The sequence below is a fragment of the Haliotis rubra genome, unplaced genomic scaffold, assembly GCF_003918875.1.
Source record: "Haliotis rubra isolate DU_JTF1 unplaced genomic scaffold, ASM391887v1 Scf164, whole genome shotgun sequence".
NCBI classification, from domain to species: domain Eukaryota; kingdom Metazoa; phylum Mollusca; class Gastropoda; order Lepetellida; family Haliotidae; genus Haliotis; species Haliotis rubra.
In genome coordinates this window covers 1,552,850-1,578,339 of record NW_025765603.1, presented here as the reverse complement: position 1 = coordinate 1,578,339, position 25,490 = coordinate 1,552,850, and the positions used below count along the sequence as shown (strand labels likewise).

General features: G+C 39.4%; 1 protein-coding gene across 5 annotated transcripts in view; it reads right to left on the bottom strand.

Moving 5' to 3' along the window:
- Positions 1–4,886: 4,886 nt before the first annotated feature.
- The window catches only part of LOC124271896 (arf-GAP with coiled-coil, ANK repeat and PH domain-containing protein 2-like), a 103,737-nt gene continuing 83,133 nt past the window's right edge, over positions 4,887–25,490 (bottom strand). For 2 of the 5 annotated variants that reach the window (XM_046707065.1, XM_046707064.1), the window contains exons 13-25: positions 19,465–19,617; positions 19,147–19,264; positions 16,354–16,457; positions 15,763–15,888; positions 14,969–15,133; positions 13,637–13,848; positions 11,843–11,956; positions 10,376–10,626; positions 9,645–9,754; positions 8,882–8,942; positions 8,051–8,100; positions 7,536–7,594; positions 4,889–6,546 (exon numbers count right to left, since the gene is read on the bottom strand). In XM_046707065.1, coding sequence (XP_046563021.1) covers positions 6,461–6,546; positions 7,536–7,594; positions 8,051–8,100; positions 8,882–8,942; positions 9,645–9,754; positions 10,376–10,626; positions 11,843–11,956; positions 13,637–13,848; positions 14,969–15,133; positions 15,763–15,888; positions 16,354–16,457; positions 19,147–19,264; positions 19,465–19,617 — 1,609 coding nt within the window. In that variant the 3' untranslated portion in view covers positions 4,889–6,460. Of the gene's footprint in view, positions 6,547–7,535; positions 7,595–8,050; positions 8,101–8,881; positions 8,943–9,644; positions 9,755–10,375; positions 10,627–11,842; positions 11,957–13,636; positions 13,849–14,968; positions 15,134–15,762; positions 15,889–16,353; positions 16,458–19,146; positions 19,265–19,464; positions 19,618–25,490 lie in introns of all 5 variants that reach the window. The other 3 variants (XM_046707062.1, XM_046707063.1, XM_046707066.1) reach the window with 3 other exon arrangements.

Sequence of the window (25,490 nt, the reverse complement as noted above, 5' to 3'; positions counted from 1 at the left end):
GTGACTGTATTTGCTAAAACTTTCAACACAACCCCTAAATGCATTGAGACAGATCCATATAGCTGTGTCTTCGGACACACATCTGTGACATGGTTTTGGTATTACTATGTGAATACATTTATTACAGTCCGTTTGGCTCAAAAGCGGACCGATGACAGCCAGGTGTTCGAGAAGCACATTCACAGACAAAGTTATTCATTCATTAACCTGTGCTGTGCCGTCTCCATCCATTCTCGAACACCTGGTTGTCCCTTTCTCTGCACTTCTCCCTCGTAACAAATAGTGAACTGTGTCAATACCTTAATGATAGTTTGTTAAACAACTTTTTTAGTTTTAGGACAAAATTTCTGCAAAAAACTCACAGAGTTGGTATGATGTTTTGATTATGATCAGCGTTTCTTTGAGTATTTTATGTTTATTAGTTTTCGAGTTAGACTGCAATTCATCGGTCCGATTTTTTTAGCCAAACAGACTATACATGTGAATAAAAAATATTTAAGGTTCAGCTTGGTTTCTTGCAGTGGTATTAAAAGTATCCATAGATGCTGTGACACATGTAGGCATAAAAAGAACACTTTTCAAGTCAGAACTGAAACTATCTCTTCAGTTTAAAGACACTTTTATGTTCTCTGGCTTGAAATCTTTTTAAATAGCCTCTCATCCTGTCTGAATGTACCGAACTTATTTCTTAAAATATCCAAACATTTACATCAAAGCTTTGATCAAAGCATAACAATTTACACATCATTCTGATACTAAACACAAGACATATGTTGTCAAGAAATCTAATCAAGCAGTTTCTGATCTACAAATATATTCCAATACATTCTTGCAAAAATTGTATATATTCAAGCCAAAATATTCAAAAATACTCAACACATCATTTGTAAACAATATCCACAATGTACAAAATAGGCTGAAATCGTATTTACAAAATTGCTTATTTACATGATTAATAACTATGTAGCTCCAACAGAAAACATGAGAGACATTATGTACAAGCAAAATACAAAAACATTAGGAAAGCATTTAAGCTGAGAATACCTGAATGATGCCATCACCTGTTCTAGCTAATGCAAGGCTGCGGAAATATACAACCCGACATGGGTTGCTGAAAACCAAGTTCAGTTAATTTTGCAAAGAATACAATAATCAATTTAATAATATGTTTACAGAGTCAAATTAAAAGGTTCTTCCATGAATACACCAACAACAAATGATGGATTCTGCAATAAGCGCTAAGGCACTGTGTAGTAACAACTGATATTCCATGGTGTAAGGTTGTATATAGGTAGCAAGGAAGCGATTCAATGGATTCATGCCAGATAATAATCTTAATTTCCATAAGGTGCTTAAATAACTCTTCAACATATTCAAGTAAATCAACAGCTATAATTATTGAATTTGTAATTTCAAAATAAACAGTATCACTATTAATTCAAAAGCTTTCTTGTGTTGCATTCTTGTGCTACATTTGGAGTATGTCTTTAAATTGAGGAATGTTTTAAATTCACACTTTGAAAACTGCTCCCCACATACTTCCTATTTGAGAGACATTATATCAGTCAGATTTTAGAGTGTAAAATTTAGTGTATGAAATGGAGATTTTGAACTTCTGGACTGACTATATATACCAAGTAATGGTGTGCATCCACACACAATCACCATTAAACAAATGCATAAATACCTTTATGGGTGCACCTATTATATATACTGAGGGAAACAAATAAGGGAACACTTCCAGATTTCCTCCCACAGTGCTATTCAAAGCTGGTGATGTGAAAACTGTAAAATATTAAAGGAATGCTTGAACGTTCCTTTATTTGTTACTCTCAGTATATTAGTATTTTCAACTAACTAGGGTAATATTACCGGTAATAGATTATATTTTGTGATATAAACTAATACTGACTTTGGGACTGCAGGATCTTGTCAACATGGGACCACTATGCTTGGTGAGCAATACTTTTTCTATGAATAAAATAAACCTTTTTGTAGATTCTCCCTTGACAGAAATGATTTTGTGCCTTTTGTAGGTAACATAACAGCTTAAAATGGTTTAAGCTTTTTTATATACCAGTACATTCAAATGTTGATTTAAATTGAATTAACACTGTGCACTGATAATCTCAAATATGTAAAACATTTGATCCATTATCTGTTGAAATATTGAATTAATGCATAAACCACATATTTCACAGACATACCACAAACTCTCTACAAATCATCATACTAATCGGGCCATTTTATTTTGGGGAGATCATGTCAATTTATCAAGTAAGAAAGTCACAAAATCAAAATGATTGATGCTTTACAGGATAATTGGACATACAAACTTTTGGACAAATAAATAGATCTCAGATTTGAGCAAGTACACACTTATGACAAAAGATGATTGAGTTTAACTCTGCTATATCTTCTGTTTTCAGACAAGAGTCAAAGCACTGATAGAACAAAAAACGTACACAGACAATGTTTTTGATGAACATAAAAATCAGATTTGAGTCATACATTTTTTCCTTTGAGACATGCTTCATGAATACTCCATAATAACATTCCAAGTCTGTATTTAGTAATGAACTGACTGACTGAGTTTGGTTTTACGCCGCTTTTAGCAATATTCCAGCAACATCACGGCGGGGGACACCAGAAATGGGCTTCACACATTGTACCCAATTTAGCAATGAAAACATGACAAGTATGAAAAAGCAGTCTGTGACCATGATTCACATTTTTTTTGCAGAAAGTGAATTATTAGAGAGTAAATATTGTAAAGACAACACCTAAAGACTTGTTACATTCAAACTGGCTTACACAGGATTGGTCAGCTCTAGATGTACTTACAATGAAACTGAATCACAATGCTATGCAAATCATTGTGATGTCACAGGTTACCATGACATCAGGATTCTTGTCCCTGTCCCTGAAGTTGGTTAGCTGTAGTTTTCACACTCTAGACACTGGTTACTACTCTTCACAAACTATGAAACCTCAGAGTTTATGATATAAACTTTCAACGACTATTGTGGAGATACATATATTCAATATCAGAAGATATCCTGGCGAGATGAAACAGTGATGTAAATCACAAACATACTGCTTCAGTGGAAACCATGAAGACTGGTATGGTGCTAACAAACCTAGAGTGCTGTTCTGAGTTAAATTGGGATTCAAACCCACTATCATGAGTTTCTTCATCCTCAGGGATTGAACTTCTGTGCCTAGTTGTCTTGAGGACCAGTGAAAGAAGTGATAAATAATAAGTGAAAAATATCATTGGTCTTTCAGGTTCTTAAAACTAGGTGGTGTGAGTTCTGACAGTTATAGCTCTGCATCACTTTGTGGCAGTGATCCTGGAGACCTAACAGTGGTCCTGGAGACCTTATGGTGAATCTGGAGACCTAACAGTGGTCCTGGAGACCTTATGGTGATTCTGGAGACCTAACAGTGGTCCTGGAGACCTTATGGTGATTCTGGAGACCTTACTGTGTCCTGGAGACCTAACAGTGGTCCTGGAGACCTTATGGTGAATCTGGAGACCTAACAGTGGTCCTGGAGACCTTATGGTGATTCTGGAGACCTAACAGTGGTCCTGGAGACCTTATGGTGATTCTGGAGACCTTACTGTGTCCTGGAGACCTAACAGTGGTCCTGGAGACCTTATGGTGATTCTGGAGACCTAACAGTGGTCCTGGAGACCTTATGGTGATTCTGGAGACCTAACAGTGGTCCTGGAGACCTTATGGTGATTCTGGAGACCTTACTGTGTCCTGGAGACCTAACAGTGGTCCTGGAGACCTTATGGTGATTCTGGAGACCTAACAGTGGTCCTGGAGACCTTATGGTGATTCTGGAGACCTTACTGTGTCCTGGAGACCTAACAGTGGTCCTGGAGACCTTATGGTGATTCTGGAGACCTTACTGTGTCCTGGAGACCTAACAGTGGTCCTGGAGACCTTATGGTGATTCTGGAGACCTTACTGTGTCCTGGAGACCTAACAGTGGTCCTGGAGAAAATACACACAACTTTGTTCAGGAAAATTATTACACCAGCATCAGACCAACATCTTAAAATCATGACCTCCATACCAAAAACACTCTGCCAGTTAAACTTTTGTGACCAAAACGACCACAATCTCACACAAACTACTTCTGAACAAGTGAATGTAAAACAAGTCTTTTCTAAAATAGCACTCATGTGAAAATGGGATTAGGAAAATAACATTTGAGGTGGTTGATGGACATTTTAAGCCACTTGGTGTCAATATGATTCGCAAAATAGCTGGACAATTTTCAAATGAAAAATATCACAAGGCAAACACTAAAGTTTCACAACCTAAACTGTGCTGTAAAAACTTGGTGATACTAACTGAATAGACTTCCATCCATTGGCTGAAATCTAACCAAAAGAATATACCATTTGGTAGGCAAGCAGGAAATATAGGTCCATAATTCCATGGACAATGAATTCATGTCCTTTGACATGGGTCAGTCTTGAGAGTTTTTCATATTGCTATTTCATGTTGTAATAACATGCACAAAATAGGACATGTTCAGAAAGACTGTGTATTTCCTTTTATAAATGCCCATGTACTTTGTCAGCTAAAATAATGACCTGTCATCTATTCAAATACTGACTAATTATGAGTCTTTAACCTAAACCTTTCTTCTGGAGTTGTTCAAAATCTGGTATTGTCCCTATTTTAATTTCACTAAAATAATTTGTAGCCCTTCACTGTAGATATAAGAGTCATCATGTTCAAACAGGCTTTCACTGATAAACTGCCAATTACTGAGTTTCAAACATTTTTGGATGGACTGAAATAGACTGACGGAGTTTGGTTTTATGCCGCTTTTAGCAATATTCCAGCAATATCACGGCGGGGGACACCAGAAATGGGCTTCACTCATTGTACACATGTGGGGATTCGAACCCAGTTCTTCGGCGTGACGAGCCAACCCCACCGCCCCGACTGAAATAGAAAACATGTTTGGGGGTTGTTTGTTTTGCTTAACAAATATTACCTGAATATCCAACAATGAATGCCTTTTTATGATATCAGAACATGATAAATGTCTGTCATAATGAAACCAGGTGCTACATGCTGGGGAAGCTGTCCTATATGCAACAGAGTACTGGTGTATATATTAGGTGTGTCTGACAGTTGGCTACAATATACAACAGTGATCACTGTTAAAGCAACATGATGCTGTGGTATAATACTTCTATATACAATACACAGGTTTGTAGCTTAGCTCTGAGACATCAAGACAGTCAATACGTATTGGTATAGACCAGGGACAAAGTCATAAGAGAGTATAAAACTAGTTTAACATGGAGACATTGTTATATAGACTGTTATGGATGGAGCTGCTTGTGGCCATCAATACTGAGACATTCAAGCACTGCTTGGACAACAAAATGGATGTCTGTAATTTATGTATTGTTGGGGGAGAATACATGAAAATTTACTTTACAGCACCGAAAGTATTGAATGGCACTGACAAAAGCTCCAGTAAGAATGCCCACTTCTATTTCCCAAATACTAATTGTTGTGTGTTGCTCATCTTGTCACTATGGATCTCCATGAGCAACAAGAAATATCACCATTTTATCACACATACATACATGTACCAGGAAGTTAATCCTATGTGCTGTGACATCACTATAACACAATGTTATGATGTCATAATCAATGAAAGCACAAACCACAGTTTTGACAGTAACTGACATGTCGTAACATAACATTGACGAGATTAGTCTTAGTGTATCCTTGATCCATGGCTTCACATCAAACAGTGAGTCTGTTGGATTGTAATACTGCTTTCAACAGCATTTCAGTTGTATTAGTACATCAGGTTAGTGTGGGGGAAACGACAGAAGTGATACATATCGAAGATGTTCACCTAGTTCACTAACAAGTGTGTTGACAAACCAAGAAACATAATCAGGTGGACCAGGATTCTGACCCACAATAACTGGTTCCTGGCATGTCCAAGGGAGGCAACTCCGCACAGAACATCTAGTATGTTGTTGAAGCAAATCAACCATTGGGTCAACACAAAACCATAGCAGTAGACATCCTCAATGGAGCAATATCTTACATAAACCCAACCTGCGCTCCCTCATGGCTGTAGAATAAACCCAGGGGCAAATTGAGTGAAATAATCAAAGGTGAGTTTCTTTTGTTGGTCCAGCTACTTCATAAACATCCATTCCTTCTGTTCCTGATTTGACTTAATAAAGCCATAAATACTCATTGGTTCTTCAGTTGAACACTGACATTCAAACAAAACGATGGTCATTCTTTTAACATCATTCAAGTAATGTTGACATTGTTTTCTTAGAAAAGCATCCATCTAACTTAACAACATAAACAGATTCAGAAGATGAGTATACAGCCATTGTGTAGTGTTATCTTCTACAACTTTGTCCTCGTGAGACGTTTAGTGAAAGACGTTATTTCCTCTTTAACTTCTCTGGGTTGTTTGACGCCATGTTTGTGAAATCCCGGAAGACATCGTTGAAAGTGCTGCTTTCGTCACCTGAATAACCGAAGCATAACCTTAAATATTACCCACGTGCTAGTTCGTAAAGGGGTTTCATAACATAGTGTTATGACACAAATGTGTCATAACACCTTCGAGTGATTTGATTGGCTAATACGTGAACTTTTATATTATCAGTACTACTTTCATCACACATTCCATTCATGATTTTCATTATGAAGTTTTCATACCTTCTGAGAGCATGTAAAACAAGAACACTTCTATGAAATTAAATAAATGCTCTAAAGTTGCAGAAACTTTGGGATGGCCTGTGTGGATGTCTCAATGGACCGAAACATACCAAACAAAGAGGTTAAGAATTTTAAGGACTTCTCAATAAGTGTTACCTCATGCTCGTATACCACAGGGTTGTCGAAGGGCCACAAGGACTGGAGTACCATTGATGGGCGCCATTGTACAAAGCAACCACAGCACTACGTCAGTCGTAAGTCTATGCTAAGGTATGGGAGTTATGATCACCTTTGTGTTAAGATTGTTTTGTACAATGGCACCAAGTGCATTATAAGAACAATGCAGGCTATCCAGGAAATGTACGTATGAGGTCAGGGGTACAAAAAAAAAATATTAAAAGCCACTTTAAGAAAGTAACTTGTCCTGGCTAATTTTCCACTTGCCCTGATTTTTATGACATAATCATGATGATGTATTTATGAAAGAATACATCAACATGGTATTTGATGTTAATGTTCACTGGACTATTTATCGAGAAGTGATAAATAGCAAAAAAGGATAACTCTACTTAATTATCATTGCGTAATTTAATAGCTACATTTTGAGCAGATATGAAATGAAATCCAAGTTTATTTGCAGTTTGAAACCGCAAGCAGAGATGATCTAGTAGCCCACGGAAAAGAAAGATACCATTATTTGATTGCCCGAAATGAAAACTGACTTGTCCCGGACGTCGGGCGATGGGATTTTTTGAACCCCTGGAGGTATGAGGAATATTCCTGTCAATCACCTACCAGGGTTCCCGCTGTAGGCGTCATCCTTCATCTCCTCATTCAGCTTGGCCAGACGCAGACTGAAACAGAACCCGTGCTCATCAGTGCAGGGAGAGACATGCCTTGTAAGTTAGAACCAAGGGCACGGTTAAATTACAACCATGGTGCCCGAACAGCACATGCAGACCTACTGCTTTCTATCAATGACATCTTGTAATAATGTCTATATTACGAAGCCAGTGCTTGATGTATTTAACACACATGAAATTGACAAACACAGAAAATGATGAGCACATTAACATCAAGAACACTCAAGTCAAAAGTTGTGTGTATGTTTCTATTGAATCCCATCACCCCAGGAGCATTTTTATTGCTATACCCTAAGTTTGTCCCCATATATGTACAAGACTAAATTAAATTATTCATAGCGTGGCAGAAAAAATAATCAATTTTCTATGAATTCATACGTCACACAAATTTGGTTACAAAATCCTACATACTTCTAGTGTTGCAAATCAAAAGCGTTGCATACTTACAGTGTAACTATATCAGCATTTGCATTGGCAATGGCTATAGACAGTGGGTCCTGAAAACATAATCGAAGTCCACGTGTAGTCGCATACAACCATGGTAATCAAACTGAAGGGAGCTCTAACAATGTTAACCTCAGTGCTAAGGTTAATGCTAACTGTTAATGCATGGTACCAATCACCTTAGCACTTTGTACAACGGTACCCTGTTTGTTTATCACAGACTAACACTGTCTGACTGAGTTTGGTTTGACGCCGCTTTTAGCAATATTCCAGCAACATCACGGCGGGGGACACCAGAAATGGGCTTCACATACTGTACCCATGTGGGGATTCTAACCCGGGTCTTCGGCATGACGAGTCAACGCTTTAACCACTAGGCTACCCCACCACCCCACAGACTAACAACAGTCTACTGTAGAACTACATGGGAAGGGCTGATGTGTCCAGCAACATGTGAACATATAGGGATACACTAAACCTACAACACTTGATTGTCAGGTTAATTTTGATACACTGACGCAGTATAAATTGTCATACCAAGGAAACAATTAAAGAACTGTAATTCCTTGATATTTTTAATTTTTTGGGGGTGGGGGGGGGAGGAAATTTGAAGAGATGGTAGATAAGGTATTACATTTTCTATTTCTTGTTGTAAGATCACACAAACTGTTCCTTTATAGCAAATTTAATTTTCATGAACTCATTGTTTTCATTCCTTATCATTGTCCAAATTGCAAGAATGCAATGCCTCATTACAAAAGAAATTTACAGATTTTCCAAATTACAATCAGTCAACATATGTTACAAGAATTCTAACTGGCCATGACTCTCTACCTTTCCATTGTTGTCTTGTGCTTTCTGATTGGCACCTCGCTTTAAAAACTGACACACTTGTCTGAAACACAATACAAAAAATGATCAAATTGAGAAATCCATGAATGACAGATACAATTGTTTACCATCCGTGTTTCAGATCAGCATTGTGTCTACCCTCTCACTGGTAAAGAAACATACCAAGTCTCAGTTTGTTGGCATATCATATTTACATACTTGGTGGCCTTTATCAATATGAAGCATTCTTTATTAACATAAAACACTTGTCAGTCTACCATGTCAAAATACCATATTTACAAACTTGGTGGCCTTCATCAATATAAAGCATTCTTTATTAACATAATAGACCTACCCTTTTCACATTTATGAATTTTTTTTTTTTCTTCAGTTTTAACAAAGTTGATTCAAGTTGTTCAACAACCACTTTCTTCCCCAGCTCATCTGATGCCTTAAAGCATCCTAGAGATGGCACTTTGTCACCTTGCCTGGCACTCAACATTAAGGGGACAAAACAAGGACTGACCAGCCCCATGTCAGTATACAATGTCCGAATGTGGTGTCCATGCAAAACTACTGCATAATATATCAGTAGGATAACACCATAAAACCATCAAATTGAGATTGAAGACCAACAATTTTGGTTTTGAATAACTTAAAAAAAAATTGGCTAGGACTGTCAAGTTGCCTAAGCCTCATCACTTTTTAAATGTCCTTAAAATAATTTGAAGTGTCCATTGTAAATCTGCACCAGAACTGAACTGACCCTGTGTGTCCGTGCACCGTGGCGAGGTGTAGCGGTGTCTGACCCTGGCTGTCCTTTCTGTCCAGCTTGGCTCCATTCAGCAGTAGGAACTCACAGGCAGCCAGAGACCCCTGAAACCAACAAGGACATAACAGTCATAACAGCCTTGGTTGCAGACTCTCATAAATACAGTACAACATGATATTGAATTATACTACAGGTCCCTGAAGCTCTCATTACAATATTGAAACAAACCCAAAAATGTAAGTAGGCTCACCCCTGACTGTGACTCCCAGCTTAAGCTGAACAACAACAATAATGACTATTCTATAGACAAGATCTGTATCAAACCTTGCACTGCACCTCACCGAAACACAAAGAAAGTGGTCCTCAAATTTGAAAACAATCTAATATACCAGAAGTGGAATACGACTTGTTTGCACACTAACTCTCTACTGTCCTTCTCTTCCTACAGCTGGTCATCAGTGAATGTAGACTTCTACACACTAATATGTCCCAGTGATACATGGATCTATGGAATCATATACATTTCTACACCACTCGAGTTTGAAAGAGACTTTGTCCTTCACTGAAGTCACAAGATCAGTGAATTGAGTCGAAAATCAAGTTTTTAAAAGTGATGCTTTGTAAGATCTTAATTAATCATTAATTTTATTATTATGATAATGATGAGAAAACATCTTGATTTGATTTGATTTCTTAATTTCTACAAACAACAGAATGTCTCCTACCGTCTCCACTGCCTTGAATATGGGCGACTTCATCTCATCGTCCTTGTTGACCCAATTAATGTCTGCACCATGTGCAAGTGCCTCCGCCATTACGGGAAGGTTCCGAGCCTCCGCAGCTTTGTACAGCAGCAGGTTCGGGTCCAGCTTGCTCATGTCCTCCCATGACGTCGTGGACCGGCGGTCTTCAACCTCATCAGCTTCCGTTGCCGACTCCTCGGAACTTTCCAAACCCAGCTCAGTGCCGAATGAAACTGTAAGAAAATTAAACCAATACTAGTTTATGGTAGAGTCTAGACGGGAATTGGTGGGTTTTGTGGGACAGTACTTCAGACATGTCATAGTGTGAGTGAGGGAGGGAGTTGGGGTAAGGTCAACCAGAACATTATTTGAGTTACATCATGGCAACAGTGAGTGATTTTCATTAATATCACAATTTGTCTACCAAATGAAGGGAGAAAACCCGAAGTGCCAGATCTCTGACATATTTGAGAGTTTGGTGACAATGGTAGACATGGATCATGATCAGCAATAATCTGAGATTCTGTGAACATCGGATCCGAGTCTGATGAATTCCCATGACAACTGTTCACTGACTTCAGCAGTAAATACATACAAGTATAACATAAAGGGGTCACAATTTGACCAGCAATTCTTAACAACCCAACCTAACAGGCAAACATGCATGTATCATCTTCACATATAACAGCATTAAAATTCTAATTATTCATACAGACTAAAGGACATAACATACTGTTATGTTAGTAGCTTACTGCCCATGCTTTGTTAACAATAACTTGCTCATTCTATTATAATGGCTGCAATGTTCCTGTCTCATGTCTACAGCTGGAGTATGTGTGACTGCCCATGCATTGCGTACATGTATTGCCAAGGGTATGATGTAAATACCATGCCATTCTCACATTCATCTTCATATCAACATGCATCATTAGTGATGGGAGCATAATTACATTCACAGCATGGGTCGATGCAGAATTCGTATGTTCACCCAACCAGCTCATTTTATGATCATCAATAAAACAGGAAATGGCAAGAATTTAAATAACAAGAATTCATTTTATTCAACTGCATAGAATATGCACCAGTTCCGAAGTTACCGATGCAAAAGCCACACATAGAGAGCATTAGCTGAAAGACTTTTTGCAGATCTTACAAGCAGGACCCAAACCTAATGGTTGAATATTAAGAGACTAACATCTTCAATTCCATCTTATTATGCTTCTAGCAAAGTGTTAATATCTATAGAGGCAACAAATATTTTCAAGATTTCACTATTACCAGTTAGACTATACAACTATATCTCACCTATGTCTCAGATTCAGAATAATGCCTTGTAATAAATCAAACATTTCCACTAAATCGTTATTGCTGATTATTCCCAGGTAAATGATAATATTGTTGATTGATCATTTCCCATGCAAATATTACATCCCCCTCTTTTCTGCTTACTCTTATTGAACTCTGTCGATGTTTGGATGTCGGTGCCAAACACAATAACATCGGAGGAGCTGGCGCCGTTCCCACTGTCTGTGTCCTTATTTGTGTTGGACACCGACAGTACCGCTGAAAATGGAACGGGGGAAGCAGCAGGTTAGTGAGTGAAGGGGTGGCGAGATCTGATCTGTCAAGAGTCGGACAGATACAGCAGTGAGTGCACAATATAGAAATGTATAACATTCCTAGGAAGATATGAAAATACAGCTCATATTTTGTGGGGAGCTTCATGATATTTTTTGATAAAGTCAAGGAGGTGTGTTGCAGCTCATTATGTAACATGTGTAGACTAGTTAAAATACAGGGCCCCGTTCCTCAAAGCGATCGCAGTGCTACGACAGTCGTAAGTCAATGTTAAAGTATGGGAGTTACGATCATTTTAGCTTTACGATCGCTTTCAGGAACGGGGCCCTGAGGGACAAGAAGTTTTCACAAGCCTCTGACTTACGAGCAAGTGCGTATGCCCAGCATTACTTCACATTTAGGAAGAAACCTTTTTGATATTTTACACAACTATCTCATTGCAACTTTCATCATCTAAACATATTTCTGCTTGTCAAAGCAGGAACATATTTTCCAGTTATATTTTCTAAGCCCTTGCATCAGTCAAACCTATCTGATTCTACCAGCTCGACCTTGGCTTTTAGAATCATGGTAAGTACATGTGAATTCTTTGAATAATGTGGACCAAAGTTATAATTATTGGTAACTGCCAGTTGTCTGTGGCCTGTGTTTGCCGCGATTAGGACCCCATCGCGGGGGATCGACTTATGCACGAAACATACCATTTTGACACTGATTTAAAGGATCAAGTTTGGGGGGTCGTCTTATCCATGGGGTCGTCTTATAGACGGTCATATACGGTAGATAAAGGTGTTAGGATATGGACTATTGTCAGCTGAGCCACCTTGACAGAACATGTTTACAAGACTCTGTCTTCAGGCTGATGTCATTTATGAGAGAGAGAACAGTTTGCATAAATCAAATCAGAGATGTGTACTAGTGCATGTGCAGGGATCAATCCTAGAGGTGCTAACTGTGCAGGGTCATTCATAGATAAATACATGATTCTGTGTGCAATATAATATATATACACCGGTTGATATATGTCTTAATATATTACATTTACAATTATATTCCTGTCAAATATTTTACAATTTACAGAACATAAATTACATGTTCATACAACATTTTATGCCTGATGTTTCACATTAAATGAACACACTGTGCCTACACCTGAAATGAAGAGTTGTCAAAGTACATGCACAACTGATGAGGGAGATCGTTAGTAAATTCATAACGCAGAGACAGTGAACATACACAAGCAGCTGTAAAGCTAACAAAATATCCTTTTACAGCAAATTACCAACATGGAAATTGAAATTAGATTAATCACTGTCAATCATGCCAAAATGTATTTACAACACGAAAATTAAACCAACAGTACAAAATGTAGTAAATCCATCAAAGAAAATTACAAGTGATGGAGTCATCACCAGGGGAGACAACTCTTGGATCCCTAGCACACAGCATGCTCATAACTTACGATTACACAGGACATTCAGATTACTATTGTAGACTCTATATTCAGTTTATTCCATCTTAAAACATAGATAAATTTTAAACTAAAGAAAATCATATCATTATTTGAATTGAAGCATGTGCTAAAATAAGCAAAACTAGCCAAAAGGAAAATAAGCAGGAAAATTTAGCCAAAACTAGAAACAAAACTTCAAAAAGGTTTCCTACCTTCCATAAGTCCACTTGTGACGTCCTCAGAATCTGACACGGAATCTTCCTTGGAATCCTCCTTAGTTGCAGACCTGGCCGGAGATTTCCGTGTCTTTTTCCGTACACTCCAGCTTCGGATCTTGTTCCCAGCTGTGGTCTTGGTGTCAGGGAGATGATTCACGAACGCCTTCTGGACGTACTTCGCCCGGATCCACGCCTCTCGAATTGTTCTGGGTGAAGACAAATTGACATGATGCTTGTATGTATGAAAGTCACTGTGGGAGACTCTCTACTTCGAAAAGGAAAAGCCCTTTGCAATGTTTTGCTGTCGTTTCTATTCTTATGGTCCATTTGTTCCATTCTTTGCTTAGACTGTGTCATCTTTCAAGGTTTAGTTATGTATTTATACATGTTCGAACCTCTCATTTATTACATACAATGCCATAGAAACACATATCACTAACAGGAAAGAAATGTTTTCACATTGTGCCACACTCAATAGATGCCCAAGTGACCCATCTGGAAGTCTATCGGTCTTTGCACACAGATGACGGACCAGAGAGAAAGACCATCTTCAAGCAGGATGGAAGACTATGATACAGTATAGGGATGCAGTTTCTCATTTTGTTGGACATGAATGTAGCTCCATCGTGTATGAACCATCATTGTGTACATTTATGTATGTTATTGATACGTAAGATGATTGTGATAAGTAATTGATCAATTTTTATATGTAAGCAGTTACGTTGTGCTGAACATAACAAATACAAATGATAGTCCAGATCAGTTGTGTCTTTCTTGGCTTGGTCATCCTTGGTGGTAAACCCTGTAATCCCCCATTGTCTTGCTAATTAATAAGGTCTGGTGATTTTAATCCAATAACAATAAGGACTGGCAAAAGAGGAACACCCACTGTCATCTTATACCTCATAGTGTGTTGGGCAGGGCTTGGGCTGCCTTATTGCACTGAATGATGTCATTGATTTTGAGAGTTAATAATTAAATAAGCAGACAATGAAATTCCTATTACTAACTGTTTTCATTTATAAGAATTGACTTCAAGATGGTTTGCAAATATTTGAATTCAACATTAAAAATGAAATGTATTATCAAATGAGCATACACGTGGAACAGACTGGTTCTAACGTTCATACATGTATACTACCTCACTGTACAGAACATTCTTCACCAGTTTCATGGTAAGTTTGTCAACATACCAGACACAAGGAATTCAATTTAACCAGGTTATTGGCACTCTTCTGCAACAAACTTACTACACAGCCATAGCCAGGCCTACCTAGTCCTGTGACTACCTTAAAGTCAGCACGATACTGCTTAAACTGGACCCACCTGTTTGATTCAGGTGTTGCTCGTTTTGCCACAGACTCGTCCACCTTAGCCTCAAATACTCGATTTACGGCCTCGTTGCCGACCTCCACCATGACCTTGATGAGCTCTGGTTCCCATGCATCCAGGGTGATGGACCGAACTTTGGACAGATGTACCCCGAAACTCCTTGAAGGAAGGAGAAGAAAAATGAGTGAGAGAATGCTCAGCAATATTCCAGCTGTATCACAACCTGTCTCAACATGACAATTTTAGCAGTCATGTATTACAACATGTATCAGGGTTGCTACAGTGACAGTTAGTCCCAGAAATACAGTTATGTTATTTTGAATCTTTATATCTACAAACAATTCTTCGTTTCAGGCCTTGAGCAGAGGCAATCTAGACATGCCAAATCATTCTAGACTTCAGTTGAACACATTTTGTAATCTATGCTCTGAGGACTGACTGACTGACCGAGTTTTGGTTTTACGCCGCTTTTAGCAATATTCCAGCAACATCACGGCAGGGGTCACCAGAAATGGGCTTCACACATTGTACCCATGTGGGGATTCGAACCCGGGTCTTTGGCGTGATGAGCCAACGCTTTAACCACTAGGCTACCCCACCGCCCCTATGCTCTGAGGAGATCTGTAAGGCAGAATACAGGGTACCAAATCAACATAAATTCAATATTTAAGCTGTATGATGACAGTCTGGAAATCATTTTGAAACAAGTCCAGACTAGTAACATTTAAGAAAGACTACTGGCATTTCCTTGTAGACTACCAAGGACTTGTTATACAAGAAGTACTGACCTGTGGATACCAGAACACTCTATACATAGTGTGATGCCGAGGTTGATGCTGGCCCAGCGAGGTTCTGGTGAGCCACAGTCACAGCACCGGTCGTTGCCTGGTACCGAGAACAGCTGCTCCATCCGTCTGTAACACATGCAGCACGTGTTACAGTGTACCACCATTTCTGATTCAGTCAATGAGACAGCACAACACCATCCTTAACAATTTCAGTAATATCATAGCTTGCCAGCTTAACATGGGAGGAACACTAAATAATATCTCAGGCATTTACCACTCTGGTGAAATCAATGGTTAATATAATGAGCAGTATCTAAAGCTGTGAGGTACGATGTTCACCAAATACAGCTTGGTTGCCTTCTGCAACATACAAGTGAAAATATTCAACATATGTTATGTTTGAGATGATACTTTCTAAGTAAAGTATCAATGCTAGTACTTCTATTAGGTTGAGTCCCATCTGGGATTCAAACCCACACCCTCAGAGTCAGGCATCTTATTGCCAGCACACAGAGTCAGTGATGTAACCCACTTAACAACTGATGCTGGTGACATATTCTAGCCCAAGTCCTGGTCAGTGCTGCTACTTACACCTGGACCTTGGTCTGTTTGGGTTGCAGGGGAGATCTCATGGCACTGACGTCGTTAGAGCTGGCGCCGTTCAGTACTGCATTGTTGTCTACACCTTCTTCATCCTAGAGGAAACAGATGAACCCGTACAGAACAGTCTGACAAAACACATACTACTCACGAAGATCAAAGACCTGGCCCTGATTTCTCGAAACAAACTTATGTTTTTACTCATATTTCAAACTTAGTTGGACAATTTGAAACAGATGAATTTTTAACTCAACTGCATGTTTTAAATAAAAAAGCCCAAAACAACTTAAGTATTGTAAACGTATTATATTTCGCGCAAAACATTTTAGCGCGAAAATTTATACACCGTGAATAAACCTGTCATTCATTCAGTCCAGCCACGCTCGCCCCTGAGTTGTTACCATAACACATCAAGTTTGAAGACAGAAATCTACGGGAATCTTAAAATGACGACTGATAGTAGCATAAAGAATCATACTTAACTGTCGCTGTGATGGATTTCCCAAAACATAATTAAATTATGAGCGAAATCCCATCGCCGAATTAGCGAAAACAGCAATGTGTGTTGTGGCCGCCATGGAAATTGGTCACATGACAGATGGTTTGATACAAAACAGATTACCATGAAACGACTCGGAAAGAAATAATACAGCAGTATTTTATTTATTCATTAAGATTTTATTTACCAGTACATCATGAAGCAAATAGTCACTTAACACTCAATCATCTCATTCACAACAACCCGGCTTGTTTGAAAACACAAAGAGCTTCATATACAGTAGAAGTTAATTCGTCAGATCGTCAGAATTCGGAACATAAGACTGATGTGTTTTTCATCTCTTTCGTGAGTAAACGGATTACTGTGTACTAGTATATCGCACAGATAGGGATTTCCTGTGAGTAAGCAATAAACGCCGCCTGACAGGTTAAGCCACTCTGTTTGTTTTCACTGCTATTAGTGGCGGCCAAAGAGACAGCTGGCAGTTCCGGCAATTACTGATTGCGCGAAGAATTGACCGCGCGATGTAGTCTAAACTGTCAATTACGCGAAAATTGCACCACGCGAAAATAAGTACGTTTACAGTAATCTATCCACCAAACTCAAATTGTCTACTATGTTTGAGTTTAATATCGATTTTAGTTCATTCTGGGAAATGCATTTTCTCAAATTTGAGTAAAAACTCTAACTTAAGTCGAAACTCAGACTTAAGTTTGTTTCGAGAAATCGGGGCCAGGTCAAACAAAGCCATGTTACATTATGTTTGTCTGTTGTTTAACACCTCACTCAGCAATATTCAAGCTATATGGCGGCGGTCTGTAAATATTTGAATTTGGACCAGACAATACAGTGATCAACAGCATAAGGATCGATCTGTGCAATTGGGATACAATAACATGTGTCAACCAAGTCAGCGAGCCTGACCACGCGATCCCGTTAGTTGCCTCTTACAACAAGGATGGGTGGCTTACATCTTCATGAGTATGTTACACTATTAATATGGGAGGTCATAGCTATAGTATTTGAGTTACAATCATCTCAGCACTTGTTTCAAGGAAGGGGGAGGTGGAGCTATAATCTACCAAATCTATTAACAAAATCTGTGTAAAACTGATTAAGTTTTTATCATCTGCAGTGTCCCATTCTACAAAGTGAGCTTAGCACTTAGACAAGCCTAGCTATAAAAATTTAAAATACGGCATGACAATCAGAGGACTTCTATGATCTACACACCTAACTGTCCACATACATCCCACCCTGCCATCTACTCTATCCCCAACATAAACACTAAGCATCATCACACTGATTACTACTGGAGCCAGTCTACAAGAAACAAGACCCTTGTCACCTCATCGACATCCCTTCCTCTGATCCCAGTTTACACACTGATGCTATCATCTATGGTGGGATTGTGTTTATTCTGCCTGGTAATGGGTTATAGGACTCCAGATTGATGTTGGTGCCCCACCCACCTCTGCTGTGTGTCTCTGTACATCTTTCAGACAAGATAATACCAATAGACAAAAGTGGTTGTTCATATAACAGAAGAAAGTGCCAGTGCTAATACTAACAGACCAAAGTACCTGTGCATATCATAGCCAGGTTAAAGTGCCTGTGCATATTATAGTCATGGGAAAGTGCCTGTGCTAATACTAACATACCAAACTGCCCATGCTAATACCAATATACCAAAGTGCCTGTGCATATCATAGCAGAAGGAAGTGCCTGTGCTGATACCAATAGACAAAAGTGCCTGTGCATATCATAGCAGAAGGAAGTGCCTGTGCATATCATAGTTGAAGAAAGTGACTGGCTAATACAATTAGACTAAAGCACCTGTGCATATCAATTCATAGCTGAAGGAAGTGCCTGTGCTAAAACTAACAGAAGAGAGTGGTTGTTCTTGTTGTAACAGAAGAAAGTGTGTGTATCATATCAGAAAAAAGTGCCTGTGCTAATGCTGATAGAAGTAGTTACTTAATTGTGTTATAACAGAAGAAAGTGCCTGTGCATATCATATCAGTAGAAAGTGCCAGTGCTAATACTTATAGAAGAAAGTACTGTCTGACTGAGTTTGGTTTTACGCCGCTTTTAGCAATATTCCAGCAACATCACGGCAGTGGACACCAGAAATGGGCTTCACACATTGTACCCATGTGGGGATTCGAACCCAGGTCTTCGGCGTGACGAGCCAACGCTTTAACCACTAGGCTACCCCACCGCCCCTATAGAAGAAAGTAGTTGTTCATGCTATAACAGAAGGAGGTGCCAGTGCTGATACTAACACTCACAACTGAGTCCTGAGCGTTGAGCGTCTCCCTGTAAGCTTTGTTAATACTGCACTGTATAGAGTTGATCCACAGGAGACACTGGGAATCAGAATCAGCCTGCAACACATGGCTCCTGCAACAGAGGCAAATGGACACATTAGTTTAGGAATTAAACTCTCATTTCATTTGATGCTGAGGAGCTTGCTGGGAACCTATGATACCCTGGAATTTTCCCCGAGCAAGAAACAGAATCGAGCTGGCAATAAGGGTGGTTGCGGGGTCATACAACATCAGAAGATTTACCCCAAGTTGCTCTACATGTGACCTACAAACCTTGTGGGGGAGAGGACCTCAAAGCAGAAGCGTCTGTCGGTGTCAACAACTGGTTTGATGGAACACAGTCTCAGGTCCTCTTCCATGACAGTCTGAGAGTCCTTGGAACGCTTCCGGTACACCAACTGACGTGTCTCGATCCTGAACCACCGTCTAAAACAGAGTCACAGCACCACATGACCAGGTCTGCTATATATGACCAACACAGAGAGTTAGTGAGGGAGTGAGGTAATGCGAGACTTTGAAAAGGGAGGGATCACCTGGTTGGGGGTTGTTTTTTGGTTAATATGTTTAACAATCTATTTACCCACATTATTGCTGTATGACATCAGCCTATAAATAATTAAGTCTCCAATGATCACTATTAGGTCAGTGAGTGAGGTTGGTTTAATGTCTGTTTGAATTATAGTTCAGCTACAGAACATGGTCAACTTGAGGAAAGCTCAAAGTAATGCAGGTTTACTGCATTGTTGAAAGCCATAAACAAACTCATGGTGCTGACGAACCTAGAGACAAACTGTAAAATAAAATCCTAAATAGACCAGTAAAGTGATCTATGCCATGGCAGCAAATCTCCTGTTTGATACGATCAGCAATCCCAAAACCATTACCACCCAATATTCATTAGGCAGTCAGTGCTCACTCATTCACTCAGCTCACAAAAAAAAACACCCAATACTCATTTAGTCAACCAATATTCTTTTAGCCAGGCAGTATTCACTCATTCACTGTGACAAGTAACAAGACTATTGGGTACAGGGGACCTGCTCTAAATCTCCAGTTCACTGAGATGTACCAATACTACATCACCATGAAGGATGCATGAGCACTGTCAGCTTCTTTCCCCTACAGTGTTCACGAATAGTGTCTGACCCCCTGACAAATCCAGCAGATTCGCCAACGGTCCGATAGAAGTCCGCCGGCCAGTGTCTGACTGTATATTTCACAATGACTTTGACTGAAGTTGTCATATGTCACATGTCACATGTGACGCTTGTTTGCTGTTTATAAATCTTATGTTTGTTAGTAATGTTAAATGCCAATTATAAGAAATTTTAAATCTGAAATGTGTGTTTAATTTTATTCTATGGGTCCTGTGAATTTTCAATGGGTCAGACAGATATCTGAAACCTACAGCACCCAATGTCCTGTTACTTTGAAACACCATTCGTGAACACTGACCTACAGTGTGTGTGGAGAATACAATCAATATACAGGGAACCTCTACATTAGTCTGTCACATGGACCCTGAAACAAATATATCAAAGAAAGCCCTTGCAAGTTTAGAATATGTGGCAAGTCTAGAATTTAAGTCAAGTCTAGATTTCCACAGTTTCAGGCAGAAAATGAAGAATGTCTCCTGACTCCTTTTCACTATATTCTAAGATAATAATTTAAGAACTGTTTTTTTCCTGTATAATATGGTAAATTCAGAGACTAGAGGTTAGTCTACCTCTACATCTAAACTAGTTCATTTGGAAATGTGTCTAGCTTCAAGCTGAGTCTGTAAGTTAATGTCACAGCTGCATCTGCACCGAAAGTTCCTTGCAAGACTACAAGTATGTGAACCACAAGTGGCACAGTGGCATGTTTAAGATGCTGCCAGGACACAGGAGGGCCCTGCTTCACGCTTATAACTCCCTGACCTATACCCATGGAAAAGTGCAGGCACTCCCTCAAGCAATCTGCCTAGTGTAACATTCATCCTTCAAGAAAGCACAAACTTGATAACACACAGTACTTCAATGTGTTTTCCATATTTGGTGCTATAGAAAAGTTATTCCCCTTGTGTGGTACATCTCTGACACTGAATTATGCCTCCAAGGTTCCACGGACCCCACAGTCCTACAATATGCCTACAGCCAAAAACTACATGACTCAGGTAAAATATCTGTCATTCTGACAGCTCCGCTCTCCATGACATGAAATTGTTGATACAAACTATAGCATCGTGCAGCTCATACACACAGCTGAGAGCTGGAGTTTATCAGACAGCTCCACACTCCAAGACATAACATTGTTGATACAGACTATAGCATTGTGCAGCTCATACACACAGCTGAGAGCTGGAGTTTATCAGACAGCTCCACACTCCAAGACATAACATTGTTGATACAGACTATAGCATGGTGCAGCTCATACACACAGCTGAGAGCTGGAGTTTATCAGACAGCTCACCACTCCAAGACATAACATTGTTGATACAGACTATAGCATGGTGCAGCTCATACACTGACTTGAGCTCTGGAACATGCACCACACTCCAAGACATGACATTGTTGATACAGACTATAGCATGGTGCAGCTCATACACTGACTTGAGCTCTGGTGCAACATACACTGACTTGAGCTCTGGAACATGCACCACACTCCAAGACATGACATTGTTGATACAGACTATAGCATGGTGCAGCTCATACACTGAGCTCTGGAACATGCACCACACTCCAATGCACTGCAAACAAACAACCTTGAACCGAAACCACCAACAACAAACTTCTCATTTATCACCCTCCTGTGAAAATGTTTTAAGAAAGTCAATAATTTCACATATTTCTTGAAAACTTTCAAAACAGGTTTTTCAGAATATACAAGTGAATGTTGAACAAAACAAAACAAGGAAATTGTAGCCTTGTTTTGTTTGTTGTTAAACAGCAGACTCAGCGTATTTATGGCAGTCTATAAATAGACTGACTGACTGACTGAGTTTGGTTTTACACCGCTTTTAGCAATATTCCAGCAATATCACGGCGGGGGACACCAGAAATGGGCTTCACACATTGTGCCCATGTGGGATTCGAACCCAGACATTCGTGAACCTGACGAAATCAGACTTGCTTTATTTACCATTAGGCTACCCCACCGCCCCGCTCTATAAATAGAAGAGTCTTGACCAGACAATCCAGTAACTGACTGAACAACAATCCATGCTGCCTGGATACAGTAGGACCCAGTCTGACCACTGGTCCATTTATTCCGGTATTACCAGCAGAAGGCTGGGGAAATACTTCATCTCAGAATCCTTCTGGTGGAAATCATCGCACCATTTGATCCAGAAACCTGAGGAAGAGTTGATGATAACACCAGAATACACCTGGTGAAGTAGAAGCACAACAACCTGTTGGCAATGTTCAGGCAGATAGATGCTGAACATGGTGTTTTTTGTGGATAAGATACTGCCTTTGGTCTGCTTATCAAGCCATGAAGAAGTGAATAGTTAATATGAGTGAGTGGGTGGATGAGTGGGTGAGTGGGTGGGCGAGCGATGAAAAGTGGTTTCAAGTGACATCACTATCTTTAACCGTTTAAAAACAGACCTTCAAATTCAAGACCTTTTCAAGATGGATCTTTAATTTCAAGGCTTTTCAAGCTGTATATACCCTGATTATTCAATACTATGTGGTATATTTGAGAGGCTTGAAATACAATTTGAAACATACACATCCTTCCCAACAAACTTGAAAGAAACATCCTCAAACACTTGTACCCAGACTTCTCTCTATGACATTGACACCATACAACTGCTGCTACTGGTTGGACAGTTTGCATCTGGGATCGACTGGTCCAGTTTCACTTTCTAAAGACACTAATTAATCTATCATAAAATTCCAACACTTGTGGCTAACAACATAAGCTTTTAAAATTCAAGTAATTTTGTATCTCCAAATCTGGGGGAATTAAATACACCTACCTACCTACCTACCTAGGTCACCATCACAGCTACTACAATGTAACGACTGACTGAGTGAGTTTGGTTTTACGCCGCTTTTAGCAATATTCCAGCAACATCACGGCGTGGGACACCAGAAATGGGCTTCACACATTGTACCCATGTGGGGATTCGAACCCGGGTCTTCGTCGTGACGAGCCAACGCTTTAACCACTAGGCTACCCAACCGCCCTACAATGGAACGAATTTCAGTAATCTACACTTGCAATGAACTCAAAAGAACCACCAATCTTAGTTTGGTAGAACCATAGCTTGTTATACATATTCCACTGAAACACACAGCAAGTGGTTGGGGCAGTTGTTGTATTCATTAGTTTGTTAGTAAATATGGTTTCTTCATAAACATAGTTTACTGAAATTTTCAAATTTTCTCTGCTCCAAATTACATTATGTTATTGTGCCCCTGTACCTACTGATGAAGGACAAGACTGCATGTTTCCTTGTTTCTTTTCTACATGAAACACACCAAGTCCCTGAAGCATATTGGTTTCCCTTCAGCTTGCCGTTACTGTATTGCTCTCTCTGCCCTTACTGCCATTCTAAAGTTCTTAAGAAGGATGTCTAGATTTTCCACAGCTTCCTTGGATCTATAGGGCTCCTTTTCAAATTAAATGCCGTTCATCTGTCAAAATTATCTATTTTCAGAAACTTAAACGTTTGTGTAAAACAAACCTTACACTGGTTCCAACCAAACATTCATGCTTCGTTTTAATCTGGCAGCAGATAATGTACACAGATGCATCTTTATATATACATTCCATTTGCATTTTTATTAAATTAAAAGAAATTCATAAAATAATCAACATATTGTGGCCTAATGGAAAATATGTCCGGAAAGTGAGCATTTGTTTGAAATGTCATTCCCTAAGTACCTCTTTAAGCCATATTTACATAGCTTACTTGGCTTCTGATATTCTACTGAAAATAAGTTACGGATTTCCTGATTTTTTTTCATATTACTAAAGTTTATCTGTCAGTTCAGTAGGAGATCATTCAACTAAATGAAACAGCACACATTTTGTGTAGAATTTTGAGAGAGAGATAATATCTTGTTTCAAGACATCATACATTTCCTGTTGATGTAACTGGTGGTGCTGGTTTGGAGTTTGGATTTAGCCTTGATGAGGCAGCATGGTTTAAACTAATATTGTCAGGAGCTGATCTGGAATGAGCAGATATATGATAAGAGATCTAGGGAAGGCACAAACAAGCTGTTGTACCTGATGTCTTCTGTGAGTGAGTGAGTGAGTGAGTGAGTATGGTTTTACGCTGCTTTTAGCAATATTCCAGCAATATCACGGCGGGGGACACCAGAAATGGGCTTCACACTTTGTACCGATGTGGGGAATCGAACCCGTGTCTTCGGTGTGACGAGTGAACGCTTTAACCACTAGGCTACCCCACCGCCCTGATGTCTTCTGTACATTCACAGGTTATCTCCTTCAGAATAGTAAGTTGTTTATATTTCATTGAAGTAGTGTTTCATACTTTTGCAACCGATCATAATAAAATAACTGATCAGTTTGATAAACTGATCAATGATCAGTGATGAAATCAATGGCTACATTTCTGAGATGAAAAATGAATTGCCCCCAGCCATATATGGCGGGGGCATAAAAATGCCAGATAACTGTTTCTGATAATCCAATAGGCCAATGAGGAAGTGAGTGAGTTCAGTTTTACGCTGCTTTTAGCAATATTCCAGCAAAATCATGGCAGGGGACACCACAAATGGGCTTCACACACTGTACCCATGTGGGGGATCGAACCTGGGTCTTCAGCATGACAAGCGAACAGTTTAACCACTATTCTACACCACTGCCCAACAGACCATTGATGTAACCAGCAATCCCATTTGCTACCAAACTGTAACCCGCAATCAGTCAATGACATGCTGCTTCCCATCTTACAGCAGGCAAGAGACTGATTTGAGGCCAGGCCAGGAAATTCCACAGTGTCCAGTACCAACTCCAACACTACAATATCAGCTTGTTATGTGTCTCACCATAACAGGAAGCACGAAAAGAGACCATGTGAGTTTGGTGTTTATCCGACTATGTGAGTTTGGTGTTTATCCGACTATGTGAGTTTGGTGTTTATCCGACTATGTGAGTTTGGTGTTTATCCGACTATGTGAGTTTGGTGTTTATCCGACTATGTGAGTTTGGTGTTTATCCGACTATGTGAGTTTGGTGTTTATCCGGAACTGTTTATATAACATTTCAAGCCCAGTTCCAGAACCCTCAAAGAACACTGTTCCAGAAGCAGTGTTATTTTGTCTGGATGTTCCAGCGTT